This window comes from Heterobasidion irregulare (assembly GCF_000320585.1).
Source record: "Heterobasidion irregulare TC 32-1 unplaced genomic scaffold scaffold_13, whole genome shotgun sequence".
NCBI lineage: Eukaryota > Fungi > Basidiomycota > Agaricomycetes > Russulales > Bondarzewiaceae > Heterobasidion > Heterobasidion irregulare.
In genome coordinates this window covers 405,818-421,653 of record NW_009258209.1, presented here as the reverse complement: position 1 = coordinate 421,653, position 15,836 = coordinate 405,818, and the positions used below count along the sequence as shown (strand labels likewise).

The window sequence follows — 15,836 nt, the reverse complement described above, 5'->3', positions numbered from 1 at the left end:
GCAGAAAACGGCGTTACGGCGCTCTAGAATCCTAGAGCTCCCATGCAGACGAGAATCGAGATCCCAGCGCTCAGCTCTGTCATTGTTATTGTTATTATTTTTATTATTATTCTTGTTATTTTTATTCTTGACGAGCGATTTGATATGATTCAGGTGGCGATCTGACGGTAGGCTGCAATAGGTCCGGCTCTGGGGGAGTCGCGGTCGAGGGATGCTCGAAGAACACGCATCTGCGCATGAAGTGTGGCGCTCTGAGCCCTGCGTTCCCTGCTCCCTGTTCGCCGTTCGCGGTGATCCATCTCGCGACGATCCAGTTTCGCGGCGCACGTGAAAGTAATGCGTGACGAGGGACACGGCCGGTGCGTATCATGGGTACGTACGTACGTACGTACGGCACGACGTTGCAAAGAGGGCAGAAGAGCACCCAGGGGCGCGTCACCGACCCCGCGTACGCACTCCTACGCAGCGCCGAAACGAAGCCCACCCATCCGCACACGCACACGCACACGCACACGCAACGCTCAAACGCCCACCGCGCACCCCCAACACTCAAACCCCTCCGGCTCCCCCGCCCACCCCTCACACATCCGCACCCTCCGCGCCCTCTCCTCCGCGTCCCCCCCGTCCCCCAAAACAGCCCCCGCCCACTCCCGCCCCGCCCTCCCCGCCCACACCACAAACGCCCCGCGCTCCCCCAACGCCCCCCACGCGCGCGCCACCGCCTCGCAGTGCGCCGCGCGCAGCGCATAGAGCCCCTCCGCCTCGAGCATCTCCAGCGCGCGCACGTGCGCGCCAAGCGCGCGCCGGACCGCCGCGGCCCTGCTCGCCCTGCTGCTGGCCTCACCCTCGGCGCGGCGTGAGCCCGAGCCTAAGCGCGCGCCCGCGTCGACGAGCCCGATCCCGATCCCGAGCTCCCCGTCGCGCTCATCGCGCCCGCGCCACCGATCCAGCTCGATCCTATTCTGGTCGCTCACCAGCACCTGCTCCTCCGTGCGCCGTGCCCCGCAGCGCGCGCACGCGCACGCGAAATGGAACGCCGCGCGCAGGGTCGCGCGGCGCGAGGCCGCGGGGGCGGTGAGGGTCGTGTACGCGATCGTGATCTCCTCGCCGGCGCGGATGGGGCGCAGGGCGGCGAGGGAGAGCGTGAGGAGGGCGGGGTGCCAGGTGTAGGCGGCGTTGGGGCTGCAGCTGTGGTTCGCGCGGCTCGTGATGAGGAAGAGGCCGTTGTGCGTCGCGCTCGTCGCGCTCGTCGCGGCGGCGGCGGTAGTGCTGGAGGGCACGGGCGTGGTTGAGGGCGCGCTGGTGCGCAGGTCGACGCCGATGCCGTTCGTGCGCACGATGCCCTCCTCTTGCGAGCACGTCCCGGCGGGCTTCGCGTTCGCGAGGCTCAGCAGCAGACGGCGGGTGCGCGCGTCGTGGCGCGCGAAGAGGGCGCGGAAGATGTGGGCTTTGGAGAGGCCGCGGGTGGGCGGGGCGGCGAGGGGGATGACGAGGGGGACGAGGAGGAGCGGGGGCTCGCGGAGGAGGAGGTGGCCGGGGGCGAGGGGGCGCGTTGCGAAGAGGCCGAGGCCGGTGCCTGGGGAGAGCGAGAGCTTGAAGGGCAGGCCCGCGTCGCCGGAGGCGGAGGGGAGCGGGGGCGGGGGAGGGGGAGGGGGAGGAGGCGGGAGCGGGGCGGAGGGGAGCGGGGGCGGGGGAGGGGGAGGGGGAGGAGGCGGGAGCGGGATGGGCTCGGTGGGGAGGAGGGCGAGGGTGTCGCGGGCGAGGAGGGCGACGCACTTGACGCGGCCGCCGGAGAAGCGGATGTCGTGGATGAGGGTGTCGTGTGCGGGGGCGCGGGCGCGGTCGTAGGTGTCTGGCATGGAGGGCGCGATGTAGCGCTGGGCGCTCCAGCGCATGAAGCCCTCGTCGGCGAGGCAGACGTTGTCGAGCAGGACTCGGGTGCTGGGCGCGGGAGCAGGCGCAGGGGGCGGCGGCGGCGGCGGGGCGCTCTGGGAGACGGGTATGAGGGGAGGGACGGGGACGCGGGCGATCTTGCGGGCTGCTGGGGCTGGGGCTGGGGCTGGGTGCGGGCTTGAGGGATCGTTCTGGCGGTCGCGGAGGACAGAGGGTTGGCGTGCGGCGAGCATAGCAGTGGTGGCTGAGGCACAATGTATAAAGGAGCGGCTGGCTGTAGACTGTGGCGTGGTATATACAACACACGAGCGACGACAGTGCGAGCAGGGCGGGCGGGGGACGGCGTGGGAAGAACGGACGGACGATGACGTCGGGGTGGACGCGCCCGTCCCTGCCCCCGCTCGGCCCAGAAGCGTCCCTTTGGCGCCCGACGCAGACGCAGCGCCCGCCCTCTATTTAGTAGGGAACGCCCACGCACGGCTGCCCTCCCACCCACTGACCACCGACCACCGCCATGGCCGAGATCCACCCGGCGACCCCGCTCCCGCCCGACATCGTGCCCGACGACCTCACCCTCGTCCAGTTCATCCTCGACACCACCCACCCCTGCAGGCCCGCCCGGCCACACGCCGTCCCCTGGCTCGTCGACGCCAAGTCCGGCCGCGGCGTGGGACTCGAGGAGGTGCGTCCTCCGACTCCCGCGCTCCATCGAGCGACCGGGCTACATGATGTGCGATAGATCCGCGCGCGGGTGTACGGGCTCGCGAATGCGCTCAGTATGCGATACGGTATCCGTGCGTCGCACCTGCTCTCTCTTTCCCGTCCTCGTCGCCTTTCTCTTGTTCACGCACGTATTTCGCCGTGCAGAGGAGAACGACGTCGGTGCGTACGAGCGCACCCACGAGCGTGCGTCTGCCCCACTGACATGCCAAACCACCCAGTCTGCCTGTTCAGCCCAAACCACGTCGGTAAGCCCACACCCCGCACCACTCCGCCCGCCCGCTGACCCCCAAGCGCCACAGACTACACCACCGCCCTCTGGGCCGTCTGGCGCCTCGGCGGCATCGTCACGTATGCAACCCCCCCTCTCCCTCACCTCCCTGATCTCACCACTCGCACCCGCACTCGTTTGCATTCCTCCGCCCAGGCTCTCCAACCCCGCCTTCACCCCCGCCGAGCTCGCCTACCAGCTAACAACGACCAAAACAACCCTCATAATCGCACACGCCTCCGCACTCGCCGTCGCGCGCGCAGCGGGCGCCGAGGCCGGCGTCCCCGCGCACCGGTACATCGTGCTCGACGACGGCGACGACTCTTCCTCGGGAGGAGAAGGCGAGCGCGCGCGCGCGCACCGCAGCGTGCGCGCGCTCATCGCGGAGGGCGCGCGCCACACGCGCACGTTCGTCGAGCGCCGGCTGCGCCCTGGCGAGGCGAGGACGAAGATCGCGCTCTTTTGCTTCTCGAGCGGGACGACGGGCAGGCCCAAGGTGCGTCCCGTCCCGCCGCGCCGCCGCGCCGCCGCTTCTCCCGCGCGACAAAACTGACGGTCGATGGTGTGCGTATGGGGAGAGCAGGCGGTCGCGATCGCGCACTACGCGCCGATCGCGAACGTGCTCCAGACCGCGCTGTTTAACCGCGTGCACGAGGACTACGCGCCGCGCGAGGAGAGGCGGTTCAGGCCCGGCGACGTGAGCCTCGCGCGTGCGTGTCTCTCTGTTTTGCTTTTTTTGGGCGCGTGTGCTGATGGGTTTCGTGGTGGTGGTGGGTGTTGTGGGTAGTGCTGCCATTCTTCCGTGAGTGATTCGTGGCGCGTTGGCGGAATCGGGCTGACGGGCGGCTGAATCACTGTGTGTGTATGCATGTATGTCTACGAGAAGACGTCTACGGACTCATCACCGCGGTGCGCTCTCGTGCCCCCGCTCGCCGCTCGTCATCGAACACTAACGCCTTTTTTCACTTTTCCCACTCGCGCATACTCCCCCCACCCTACCAAAATAAAATAACATCAAACGCAACGCAACGAAATACATCAACCGCAGGTCCACTTCCATCTCTTCGCCGGGGTAAGCACGCGCACGCTACCCCCATCCCTTCCTCCCTCCCTCTCTCCCACCCTCCAGCCGAGCGCTCACTCGTGTCCCCTCCTAACACGCACGCGCATACGCACCACGCACCCCGTGCGCACGTGCATACACGGCGCGGCGCACAGCTGTCCCTCGTCGTCGTCCCGAAATTCAACTTTGGAGACATGCTGCGCTATATCGAGCAGTATAGGGTGACGCATATGGCGTGCGTGGCTTCTGTTTCTGGGATCTTTCGCTGGGCTGAGGACTCGTACCTGTATCCGTCCCCGCCCCACGTACCTTTCGTCGCATCGCATCGCATCGCACCGCACCGCAGGCTCGTCCCGCCCCAGGTCGTCCTCCTATGCAAGGTACGGCGTGCCCTCTCTCTCACATATCCCGCCCCCCACCATTCCACCCGCCATCGTCGCTGACGCCAACGCGAACGCCGCCGCCAGTCCCCCGAGACGCGCAAGCACGACCTGTCCTCCGTCCGCTTCGTCCTGTTCGGCGCCGCCCCCGTGTCCGCGGAGCTCACGGACCAGCTCGTGCAGCTGATGCCGCACGCCGAGCTCGGGCAGGCTTTCGGTGAGTCGCCGCGCCCTCGTCGTCCGCTCCGCTTGCTCGTTCCGTTCGCGTGCCGGTTTCGCGTCTTCTCTTTCGTTTCTTTTGTGCTGCTGTATGCTGCGTTGTATCTCTCTTTCCTTCTCGGCCGTGCACTAGTGGTCAGATCCTGACGGGGTCCGCGCGTCAAGGGATGACCGAGCTCGCGACGCTCGTCCTAATGGTGCGCATCACCTCCACCCACACCCACCCCTTTCCCGCACCGCGCCGACCCTCCCTCACCCTCCCACCCGCAGTTCCCGCTCTCCCAGCGCATCGGCGCCCCCGGCAGCGCGGGGCAGCTCGTGCCCGGGTGCGTCGCCAAGATCGTCAAGCCCGGCGGGGGCGGCGCGCTCGCCGCGCGCGGCGAGCCCGGCGAGCTCGTGATCAAGACGCCGTCCGTCGCGCTGGGGTACTACGGTGATCCGGAGGCGTGAGTGGTTCCCCATCTTCCTCCTCCTCCTCCCCCTCTTCTTCTTCTTCCTCTTCTTGTTTGCGCTTTGTGCTTTGCGCTTTGTGCTTTGCGCTTTGCGATTCGCGCGCGCGCGGTGGTGGGATGGCGGTGGAAGGACTGACGGGTGGACAGGACCGCGGAGACGTTCGTGGATGGGTGGGTCAGGACTGGGGATGAGGTCGTCGTGGATGAGGAGGGCAACTTTTTCGTTAAGGATAGGCTCAAGGTGCGTTTTCGTCCCCGCCGTCCATCCTGTCGCAACTCACGCGCGCCCCTGCTCACCACGCGCGCCCCTGCTCACCACGCGCACCCCTGCTCACCACGCGCGCCCCTGCTCACGCCCACCGCGCATACCGCGACCTCGACCCGAACCCGGATCCACGCCCGCATCAAACCGCATCCCGTCGAACTCGTCGCGCATCGGCTTGACCTGCCCCGGCGACGCGCGCGGCGCAGGAGCTCATCAAGGTGCGCGGGTTCCAGGTGGCCCCGGCGGAGCTCGAGGGCCACCTGCTCGGCCACCCGCGCGTCGCGGACGCGTGCGTCGTCGGCGTGCCGGACGAGTACAGCGGCGAGGTGCCCATGGCGTTCGTCGTGCTCAAGGCCGACCCCACCGGCACCCCCACCACCACCGCGGGCGCGTTCGAGTCGGAGGCGGAGCGCGCGGCGCTGAAGGCGGAGCTCGCGAAGGTGCGTGCGTCCTGTGCACGCTGCGAGCACAGCGGGAAGGCGCTGACGATGTGGCGCGGCGTGCGGGGCGCAGTTCGTCGCGGACGCCAAGGTGGGCTACAAGCGCCTCGCGGGCGGCGTCGAGTTCATCGACGCGGTGCCGAAGAACCCGAGCGGGAAGCTGCTGCGGCGCGTGTTGCGGGAGCGCGGGAAGGAGATTCGGGCGCGTGCGGCGGCGGGCGCGGGCGCGGGCGCTGGGGGTGCGAAGCCGAGGCTGTAGGCGGCGTGTATGCTTTTTGACGAACGAATGTATGTTTTTTTTTGGTTTCGACCGTCGGCTCGTCCTGGCGGGCAGCATCTGTGCATGGCGGCTGGCTGTCGCGACTCGACTCAAAGCGTTCGACGCGTGTGTTTCATGTGAGAACTGAGAAGCTGGGCTGACCTCCTATCGTTGCAGTCGTGAGTACTGGCAGGTCGCAGCCAGAGTGGGTCAGGGACGGTGCGACGGTGAACGGGGGAGAGTGCGGTTACCGCAGAGCGGAGGGCTTTCGTGGAGACCCGAGGCTTGCAGTCTACCTGCCTGCGAAGTCCGCCAGAGGTCCTGAAGTCGAGACACACCCGTCTGAAACCCGACTTCCCACCCCATTCAACGCCATCGTCCCCGCATACATCAGCGCCGCTGCGACGTTGGCGCCCACGCCCTACGCACCAGCATCCACCTACCGCCAATCGCGAATCGCGGGTCTCGTATCCGCTCTCCTGCCGTTCCTTTTCTCCCATTCGCGTGGCGTACAGTGCGAGCATGTGGAAGTCCCACTTGCACCGTCGGCGCGCGTGAGTGGTGCTTAGCGCTGCTGCATTGCCTGGTGCAGCGGCGCGTCTCGGACATTGAAAACCGCGTTGCTAAACCACGCGTCTTGTCGTTCCCGACTCACCATCCTCCTCTTCGCGCATCCATGTCCTCAGCTACTCGGCACAGGGCTCTGCAATTGATCAAAAACAAAGGATTGATGCAGACAACGCTCGCCTCTGTCTCTGAGCTCTAGCAATTCCCATTTACGCGTCCATAGCAATATTGAGCCTGCCATGCTGATCAGTTTTCTTACTAGTTTTTCTTGTGCCAGAGGGTATGGTACACGAAGAGCCATTGGATTTTGTGAAATCACTATCTCGGCGGCTCGATCGATTGCTTGCCATTTCCCACTCCACGATTCCGAAGAACGGTGGCATTGCCCCGCATACATCCTGCGAATATCACTGCTTTTGGTTTCTCTTCACCGATCATTCGACCTTGACGTTGCATAACACTCTCCAATGGGATTCCCCTTATAGCCCCCCATCAGTCTTCAGGCATCTTTTCGCCTCGCATCCACAGCCTCACTCACGGCACTTGTGTGCGTTCTCCTCGCTCCTCTCGCAGATGACTCGTCAGCGTGGTCCCTCAAGTCCAAGTGGGGATAGCAAAGCGTCACTCTCACTCATTTCTACCTTGAAGAGTAGGTCATAATCTCTGGCTTGAACATTGCGAATAGTGCATTCAATTCGTCGCTAGATCTCGAGATTGTCGGCGCATTCGAAGCGAAGGGCTCTAGAGTTCGACATAAGCGTTCTGTTATCATCTCTGTCGATGAAGGGAATAAATGGGAGTCGAAGAAGCATCCAGCAGATTTACGCCTTCTGCAGGGGGAAGAGCATCAATTGTAAGCTATCCTTGTGGGAGTTCACCTTACGGTGATGCCGTTCGTTTGCTGATCGTAATGTCTCTCGGTCGTCATATAGCTTGTTTGGGCCTTCTTCAATGTTGAAGATCGAAGTCCGCGCGCACAGATCGCGTGTACCAGGCGCATTTCGCAGAAAATTTCACATCATCGAAGTCGCAACCAAGAAAGTGGTCGATCTACCCCACAATGACGGTTCATTGTGAAATTTTTTTCCCATTGAGCTCACCAATCCGATGCTTCGTTCAGATGCAATGCTGGGCTTGACGGATGAAACGGGTGTCAAGGTTGCCGACGTCAAAGTCGACCTTATCTCCACGCTTCCCACCGATTTGCTCGAAAAGGTCGATGACGCAGTGGCGAGTATGGCCGGCACCACGTTCGCCGCCGTTTCTGGACAGGTAGATTCCGGTGCCTCTGCGGCCCAGGCGGGATATAATGATGCACAGATGATCGGCGATTGCATCCCTGCTCTCGCCCGAACACTGCAAACAGCCGCCACCATTGTGCGCACAGTATCAAAGGTATGTCAACTGTTTCGTTCTCTCGACTTGCATCTTACGAGCCGTGTGCTACGAAGGTCCATCCAATCTTGAAAGTTGCGTGCAATGTCCTGTTATCAGCCTACGAGGTGGGTACTTAATCGAGGTGCTGAGTGAGATTCGGTATAGCTAGCTCATCTTGTTGCAGGCCACGAAAGCTCAGCAAGTCCGGGACAATGCCGTTCGAGGCCTAGCAGAGTCGTTGCCTGAAATGGTCAGGGTTGCTGATCAACATCCTGACTTACTGGTGGTGGTTGGGACCGACAAAGTGATCGAATCCATCGGCCGTGTATTCCTACAGGTCGCGTCAGTCATCGACGAGTATGCAAGGCTGCCTTTCATTGCTGCGTACTCCGTGAGAAGTCCACGGCAAAGAGCTTTGCACGTCATCATCCTTGGCTGCAGGACGGACACTACGAGATGCATTATCTGAAGATATGAAGACTCGCATTCAACCATTGCAGGACTGTTGCAATGATCTGCTTTCGAAATATGACCGAAGATTAGCGATGCAGACCAGCATAACTGTGGTGGAGGGGTTCCAGAAGTTTGCAGATGACAAGCTTCGTACGCCTATCTCAGTGCCTATTCTCGTCGCTATAACATTGACCATACATTTTCATCCACAGTCAAGAAGATAAAGAAATGGCTGGATGCACCTGACCTCTCTAAAAACTACGACAATGCGCTAGAGAAGCGTCAAGAGAATACCTGCTACTGGTTTATAAATGGACAACAGTTTGACGATTGGAAGAATAATGAACTTCGGTTCATCTGGGTGTATGGAATCCGTAAGCGCGAATTCACTTCCATCAGCGAGGCAGAGTACTGAATCATCGGACCAGCCGGCTGTAGTAAAAGTTTTCTATGGTAAGGGATGATCCACAAGCCCAGAGTGTAGGGCGGCTATTGTTATGCCATGTCAGGTCAGCCGCGATAAATAATACCGAGGAACATTGCCGCAAACAGGCTTCATTGGCTTTCGCATATTTTGCGTTTGATTCTAGAGATGGACGAGATAAGTCGAAACGCTTCCATGGGCTGATTCGCTTCCTTGTGTCACAGCTAACCGTTCAACGACGCTTTGTTCCCGACCGCCTCAATGCGTTGTACGAGAGCAATCCATCACGCGCATCCTTAGATTCTCTTCGTGATGTTTTCCACAGTATTGTCGACCAATTCGAACACGTTTATGTGCTCATCGATGCTCTCGATGAATGTACGAACACAGAGACACTGACGATGTTGAAGTGGATTGAAGAGGTTGTCAGGATCCTAGGCAGCGGGCTGCGTTTGCTAGTCACGAGTCGACAGGAAGGTGATATCGAGAAAAGTCTTGGTCAACTGTGCACTCAAGGCCATGTACGCGTTGGAGGAGATACCGTCAATGTGGACATTGGGATTTAGCTTGACGATATGCTCGAACGACAGACTAAACTGGCAAACAGACGTGAGGAGATCAAGGCTAGTGTGATGAAGAATGCTCAGGGAATGTACGGTTATCTTTGAATAATTTACACACGGTGATGACTGACGATGGCATTTAGGTTCGGACTGGCGGCGTTGCAGATTGAGGATCTCTCCAAATGTCACAATTGGGCACAGATGAAGAAATCCTTGGATCGTCCTCTGAAGACTTCGTTCGAGATGTACTATCAGATCTTGAATCGGCTCGATTCTGGAGAACGCGAAGACGCCCTTCATATCCTCTAATGGCTTGCTTTCGCTGCTACCCCATTGGATCTTCCTCAACTCAACGAAGTGGTCGCTGTGAACTTCAACTCAGTCTATGAACCTTGCTTTGATCCCGCTTTCCGATATGAGGATCCACAGGAGTTTTTTCGGGTGTGCTCTGGTTTGATTGTCGCATCCGAAGGTGATGCTCTTACCCACCTAATTTCGAATGACCTGTGTTAACGGACAGCGTAGATGAGGTCAAAATAGCCCATGTGACAGTCAAGGAATACCGATGTCGGCTGAATCGAACCTTTACATCAGTGAGAGGGACTCCCACACGCTGGTAACCAAAGCGTGCCTGGCCTACATCCTACCATTCGAATCGCTCGGTTTTGGCGATGGAACTCTCTACAAGGACTTCCCGTTTACTGAATACGCCGCAGTACACTTGATATTCCACGTAAAATCCGCAGGTGGAGATGCCTCAGACAGGATGTTGCAGGGACTACTGGTCAAGCTTTTCCAGTCTGGAGATCCTCTGTTCGCATCCTGGGTTCGTATTCCTGGCGCTTTGAGAACACGACACCACTTTGGTGATTGGGTCCCAAGGGAGGAGCCCCGAAAGTCCGTGTATTCATGCCTGTACTATGCTTCATTATTGGTCTCGAATCGGTAATACGCACTCTGCTATACAACGGCATGGATCCAAACGTTCAAGGAAGGGTGTATGACGACTATGCATTGCTCGACTGGTCGATGGGCTTCTTTCCTAAATCCGATTCAGACCTTGAGACTGCACTGCAGGTGGCGGCAGCTAATGGTTCCGAGGCCATCGTCAAGCTCCTACTCGAGAACGGAGCTGATCCAAATATCCAGGGCGGATATTTTGGCACTGCAATGCAGACAGCGGCTTCTCAAGGTTCCGAGGCCATCGTCAAGCTCCTAGTCGTGGCGGGAACTGATCCAGATGCCCAGGGCGGACGATATGGCACTGCACTGTTGGTGGCGGCGTATCGCGGATCCGAGGCCATTGTCAAGCTCCTTCTCGAAAATGGAGCTGATTCAAATGCCCAGGGCAAAGAATATGGCACTGTACTGCAAGTCGCGGTATTCAAAGATTCCGAGGCCATTGTCAAGCTCCTACTCGAGAAGGGAGCTGATCCAAATGTCCAGGGCGGAGAATATGGCACTGCACTGCAGGTGGCGGCGTTGGAGGGTTCCGCGGACATTGTCAAGCTCCTGCTCGAGAGTGGAGTCGATCCGGATGTCCAGGGTGGATATAGCGCTGTAATACAGGCGGCGGCAGTTGGGGGTTCCGGGGTCGTCATCAAGCTCCTGCTCGAGAGTGGAGTTGATCCAAATATCCAGGAGAGGGCGATATGACACTGCACTGCAGGCAGCCGGGGCGGACAATTTGGCACTGCACTGCAGGCAGCATCCTATGAAGGTTCCGAGGCCATCGTCAAGCTCCTACTCGAGATGGGTGTTGATCCAAATGTCCCTGGCGGTTACTTTGGCACTGCCCTGCAGGCGGCGGCCTATAAAGGTTTGAAGACCATCGTCAAGCTCCTGCTCGAGGTAGGAGCTGATCCAAATGTCCAAGGCGGACGATTTGGCACTGCACTGCAGGCGGCAGCCGGGCATGATTCCGAGGCTGTCATCAATCTGTTGCTCGAGATGGGAGCTGATCCAAATGTCCAGGACGCACGTGACAATGCACTACAGGAGGACACTATGGCACTGCAATGGCAGCCATGCGTAGAATGTGGCCGAACGCGCACAGGAGTGAATTTATAACTCTTCTTCTTCGCTATGGTGCTCCTGGTTCCTAGCTTCCACACCATTATTTTCATATCCCTCCCGATCTCGCTGTTTTGCACAGTTTGTAAGTTTGACACAAGTGCTGATATAGTTGCAATGTACACGGGACCATCACAGGGCAGTGCGGTCTCAAATCTTACTTCCTTCTTTCCGCACATCCATTTCCATCCGCGCGTCTACGTGTTTGTATATCAGTCTGTTCCAATCGCAGCCTTGTAAGCCTTAGTATTGCCTGCAAAACTTGTATCGATTGCCTTGCCGCTAGCTGCCAGTCTTCTTGCGATGGTATTAAACGCGGCTACATAGCTTTCTCGTATTCGGCGCAAATCTTATATGTAGTACATCACGCGGCAGGGTAGTATCGCAATACCTTCATGCCGATTTCAACTCATTCCTAAAGTACGCCCCTTCTCATCATCCTATCCACATGTTTGTCCATCGATCTGCCTCATTCATTCACCACCCAAGCTGCTCCGCTGTCCAGCCGGACATTTTCCCATCCGGGCCTATCTTATTACACAGGCGCTCATAGCGGTCAAGAGCCGTCACGCGCGCAAAGTCTTCCGCACTCAATTTCGGCAGCTTGATGCGAGTGACAATGTCAGATAATGGCGCAAAATGACAAGGGGTGGAGATGCCTACGGTTATGTTGTCCTTTTGTCGCTGCGCGTTGCTCGATTTGACGATGGGCAAGACACCTCTCTGCACATGCCAGGCAAGCACGATTTGCGCGCCAGTGACGCCGTATTTCTTGGCGAGGTCGACAACTGTGGCGTCCTCACGGACGGTCGCGTACCCTGAAATGTCGTTCCGCATATTAGTATAGCATCTACACCGTTTGGCGGTCAACATCGTTCACCGGTAGACGTATAGGCGCAAGTAACAATCCCTTTCTCATCCGAGTACTTCTTCAGATCCTCCTGCACGAGATACGGATGCAACCTGTGTTCGCGGGATCGAGTTCACACAGTACATATATTGGAGTGGAACGGACGCACTCGACTTGGTTCAGAGCAGGAACCACCTTTGCCGTCGACAGCAGTTTCTCGAGATTTTTGACGGAGAAGTTTGACACTCCAATCGCTTTGACTTTCCCGCTCTCGAGCACTTTCTCCATCTCGGCCCATACCTCGTTGAAGGTGATGCCATCGTCGATGCGGTATTGGCCATCTGGGGTCTTGGGATCATTGTCATCGTCTAAGGAAAGACACTTGAGAGCGAACACATCGAAAGGATGTGTGGGACACACTATCGTATACCATCGCTTGAGGGAAGTGCATGAGATACTAGGCTCCGCATCAGCGACATGCAAGCATGATGCCAGATAGCTACTGACTAGATCGATATAATCAAATCCTAGGTTGTTCAAGGACCGTTCAACAGACTCGCGCACGATCCTTGCATGATGCCAGCTACGATAAAAGACATGTCATGTCAGCTATTGTGACGAACGAAGACTCGGTATGCAGTGAACAGAATAAACAGTTACAGACGGGAGCTTTGTGATCACGAAGATGTCTTCGCGCGGTATACCCGACTCCTTAATGGCCTCTCCGACGTATTTCTCGGTTCCTGACACAAAAAGTAAATGCAGAGAAAGGTGTACCATCAAATCTCGACGCACCGTATCCATAAGCCGTGTCTAACAGCTTGTAACCGGCCTACATACATGATTGAATATTTCACGGCGTCAATGAGCCGCAGATTAGAATATCGACCTTCAGTGCAGAGACGAGCCACGGTTTCGACGTCGCCCACTGTTCGGGCGTTGTCCCACTCCAACAGCCCAGACCTTCATCGTCGAGGTGAGAAAGGTATCAAAAATAGCCAATCGCCAATACATACCTAAACCAGGGATCTCTAATCCCTGTGCATTTGGCAGACGGAGAGTCGGTATGATGGACATGGGTACAGACACACCAGGTTGCGTTGGGCGCAGCATCGAGCGATAGCGAGGAGGTATTTATGCGAGGCTTGCGCCGTCCAAATCGTTCTGCCTCGGAACCGATGTGGGTTAGTGTTCACAGGATCGTGTATAAATACCATGGCACACGAGAGCGTGCAGATGACAGAGCTCTAGCAATACAGTGTAGTTGATTCCTGCGGCCCGGGGCTCTATGCAAGGTACGAAGCCCATATTCGAGGTCGATCCAAGGTCAGATGGTGAAGTCGAGGGCAGACGGAAGTCAACTCTCCCAGGCGGCAATGATCTTATGCACGCGATTCCAGACCTAGATGCCGCTCCCGCCTTCTCCACAGCGTTCAAAACGAGTGCTCTCATCCAAAGCGCTCAACACACTGTGGTGCTCACTCTGCCCCGCGTAGGGACCGGTAATGAGGTTTCTAATTTGATTCACCACTCCCTGTGATCTAAACCAGCGCTGGTCAAGGGTGAGGTTTTCAGCGCTTGATATCTCGTCATGCACTGTAACATGCACTGTCGAATAGAGTGGGCTCACATAAGTAACCATCTAAGCTATGATGTTAACAAATCCATCAAATTACACAGCCGTTCACCACGCACTTTCAGAGACTGACAGCTGGGGTCTGCTTATTGTGCTGCTTGCAGCGCGATTGTTGATGCTCGACGAAGGACAATGCAGAGTGGGGTAGGTACAGTGTCGAGTTAGGCGACGAGAAATCGAGCGTTAAGATCTTGATCCTCTGTGTAGGTAGCTAAGGAGTCAGGCAGATTCTAAACTATTAATGAAATGATCGTACTTGGGGCAAGTCAAAGTCCATCAATGATTGCAAACAAAGTCGAGCGCGCCGTGCTTGATTGGAACTTCCCTCCAAAAATGGTGGTAATTCGCGCCTTTGTATATGATCAAGGGACGTTGATAGGTAATGTAAGAATATCAAACAACCGAGCAAGGTTATCGAGACGAAGCATTTAGTTGCCACCGGAGAGGATGTGAGAGCTAGATACTGTTATTTGAGGAGCGGCAGTACAGGAGGTATAGAGTATGTTCGGTCCGCTCTACCGGCAGACTACGCCTACGGTCTGGTGCGGACGAGGAGAAGTCTCCGTTTGTCGATGCATTCTGGACACGATACAAAAATCAACCTATAACAGATAACGCCCTGACTGTGAGGATAGAAATGTTTTGTCTTAGCCGATCCTATACGCGGAGAGCCTCGCCTAACGACGACGGGAACATCAGCTATGTCGATCGCACGCATGGTACGATATCGCCGGGGGTCCGTATAAGTAGTCGGGATGTCCTTGAGAAAAGTGGAAGCCCAACCCAGTAGACGCATCGACGACCTCATATCGCCTACGCATGATAGCAGTGTGCTATGTAGCAGTTCTGGGACCCAAAGTAGCGCCCATATGCGAAACGATCCGGAGTAGGCGGGCCATGTCATGGGGTGGAGTCTCGGCGAGCGACAAGGCTTCCATGTTTGAGCTTCGAATGCCTCGGCCTCGGTCATCCTGTGCCATTTGGGAGGACGAAAAAAAAGGTAAGACACCTGCGCAAGCAGGCGGCACACAATCGAGAGACCTGCCGCGAGCCATGCCTTTGAAGTGCCTTTGAACGACTCGAAAATGGAAGAGGTACTGACCACGACGTCATCGATCAGATTCCATGCAGACGTTGTAGATTGCCAGATTGGAGGCCCCATGCACGCACATATGCCAAGTGAGATGTCGCGCCCACTGTCGAAGATAGTAGCGCGAGCACGTTGCTAACGAGTACATGAACTCTGAAAACGGAGGGTCCGAGGGCGCGAAACTGACAAAGGTTTCGGAGGGGTTGGAGTGATGGGCGAGATTGCCATGTTTTTAGGAAAACATTTAGCTGGATAGGCCATGATGGCCTATTGGGGCAGTGCGTCGGCGCTGCGGCAAGGGATGAAGCTAAAGTCATCCATCAGCAAGAGCGACCCATGACTCCACGTTTGACCAAAGCGAGCGATCTCCACAAGTCCACGGCAACGACGCCTCTATATCGAGGAAGTTGGATACGCACCAGGTCATCTGCATTACGGCCCCTACTGGAGGAGATGATTTATGGGGTCGCGCTCGTCGAGGATGAGTGGCCCACTGCTATATAGCAGGGTTGCGGTCCTATAGTAAGTGTAACAACGACAGCGCCTCTCTGTTCTCCACACGCAGTCGATATAAGAATGAGAGGGAGGTGAGCGCTGGAGACCAGGAGGGCGATGTCGACCGAAAGCAACTGGCTCAGGGACCTGTCTCAGGGGATGAATGTGGCTGACGGCCTAAAATGGCTCTGGCGGCACTTGGCTTCTTGCCCCTCCTTTTCGTCGCCCCCATCGTCAAACGCCCCCAGCCGTCGCCGTCGTCGCCGTCGAGCCCGCTTTTCCCTTTCTGAAATTCCACTGATATCTCGTCCAAACGATCGCATGGACCCCGCGGGAAATGAGTCGC

General features: G+C 58.0%; 5 protein-coding genes across 5 annotated transcripts; 3 read left to right on the top strand and 2 right to left on the bottom strand.

The window, feature by feature from the left end:
- Window positions 1–149: 149 nt before the first annotated feature.
- Window positions 150–2,126, bottom strand: HETIRDRAFT_430702 (uncharacterized protein; the record flags this gene model as incomplete). Its single annotated transcript, XM_009554404.1, has 3 exons — window positions 150–274; window positions 385–458; window positions 541–2,126. 3 exons carry the CDS (start codon window positions 2,124–2,126, stop codon window positions 150–152), a joined length of 1,785 nt encoding a protein of 594 aa, XP_009552699.1.
- Window positions 2,127–2,394: 268 nt separating this feature from the next.
- On the top strand, window positions 2,395–6,011 carry HETIRDRAFT_481951 (uncharacterized protein). Its single transcript, XM_009554403.1, has 18 exons — window positions 2,395–2,575; window positions 2,633–2,687; window positions 2,761–2,775; window positions 2,835–2,861; window positions 2,916–2,964; window positions 3,041–3,380; window positions 3,468–3,594; window positions 3,672–3,686; window positions 3,771–3,793; window positions 3,933–3,956; window positions 4,103–4,182; window positions 4,294–4,327; window positions 4,415–4,544; window positions 4,712–4,743; window positions 4,817–4,992; window positions 5,146–5,239; window positions 5,470–5,703; window positions 5,777–6,011. The coding sequence occupies exons 1-18, from the start codon at window positions 2,408–2,410 to the stop codon at window positions 5,960–5,962; spliced, it is 1,809 nt and encodes a 602-aa protein (XP_009552698.1). The 5' UTR covers window positions 2,395–2,407; the 3' UTR covers window positions 5,963–6,011.
- Window positions 6,012–7,654: 1,643 nt separating this feature from the next.
- Window positions 7,655–9,655, top strand: HETIRDRAFT_455913 (uncharacterized protein; the record flags this gene model as incomplete). The annotated part of the gene is made up of 5 exons (XM_009554402.1): window positions 7,655–7,924; window positions 9,008–9,051; window positions 9,109–9,304; window positions 9,374–9,435; window positions 9,490–9,655. The coding sequence occupies 5 exons, from the start codon at window positions 7,655–7,657 to the stop codon at window positions 9,653–9,655; spliced, it is 738 nt and encodes a 245-aa protein (XP_009552697.1).
- A 663-nt stretch (window positions 9,656–10,318) lies between these two features.
- HETIRDRAFT_455912 (uncharacterized protein) lies at window positions 10,319–11,416 on the top strand (the record flags this gene model as incomplete). Its single annotated transcript, XM_009554401.1, has 2 exons — window positions 10,319–10,964; window positions 11,016–11,416. The coding sequence occupies 2 exons, from the start codon at window positions 10,319–10,321 to the stop codon at window positions 11,414–11,416; spliced, it is 1,047 nt and encodes a 348-aa protein (XP_009552696.1).
- A 480-nt stretch (window positions 11,417–11,896) lies between these two features.
- Window positions 11,897–13,346, bottom strand: HETIRDRAFT_455911 (uncharacterized protein; the record flags this gene model as incomplete). The annotated part of the gene is made up of 10 exons (XM_009554400.1): window positions 11,897–12,022; window positions 12,083–12,237; window positions 12,300–12,382; window positions 12,439–12,637; window positions 12,690–12,726; window positions 12,777–12,852; window positions 12,934–13,012; window positions 13,065–13,101; window positions 13,159–13,232; window positions 13,286–13,346. 10 exons carry the CDS (start codon window positions 13,344–13,346, stop codon window positions 11,897–11,899), a joined length of 927 nt encoding a protein of 308 aa, XP_009552695.1.
- Between the last annotated feature and the right edge of the window lie 2,490 nt (window positions 13,347–15,836).

Coding starts and splice junctions, on each gene's coding strand:
- HETIRDRAFT_481951 (XM_009554403.1), top strand. CDS start 2,408: ATGGCCGAGATCCACCCGGCGACCCCGCTCCCGCCCGACATCGTGCCC. Junction 3,957..4,102: donor ACTTCCATCTCTTCGCCGGG/GTAAGCACGCGC, acceptor CGCGGCGCACAG/CTGTCCCTCGTCGTCGTCCC. Junction 4,744..4,816: donor TCGCGACGCTCGTCCTAATG/GTGCGCATCACC, acceptor TCCCACCCGCAG/TTCCCGCTCTCCCAGCGCAT.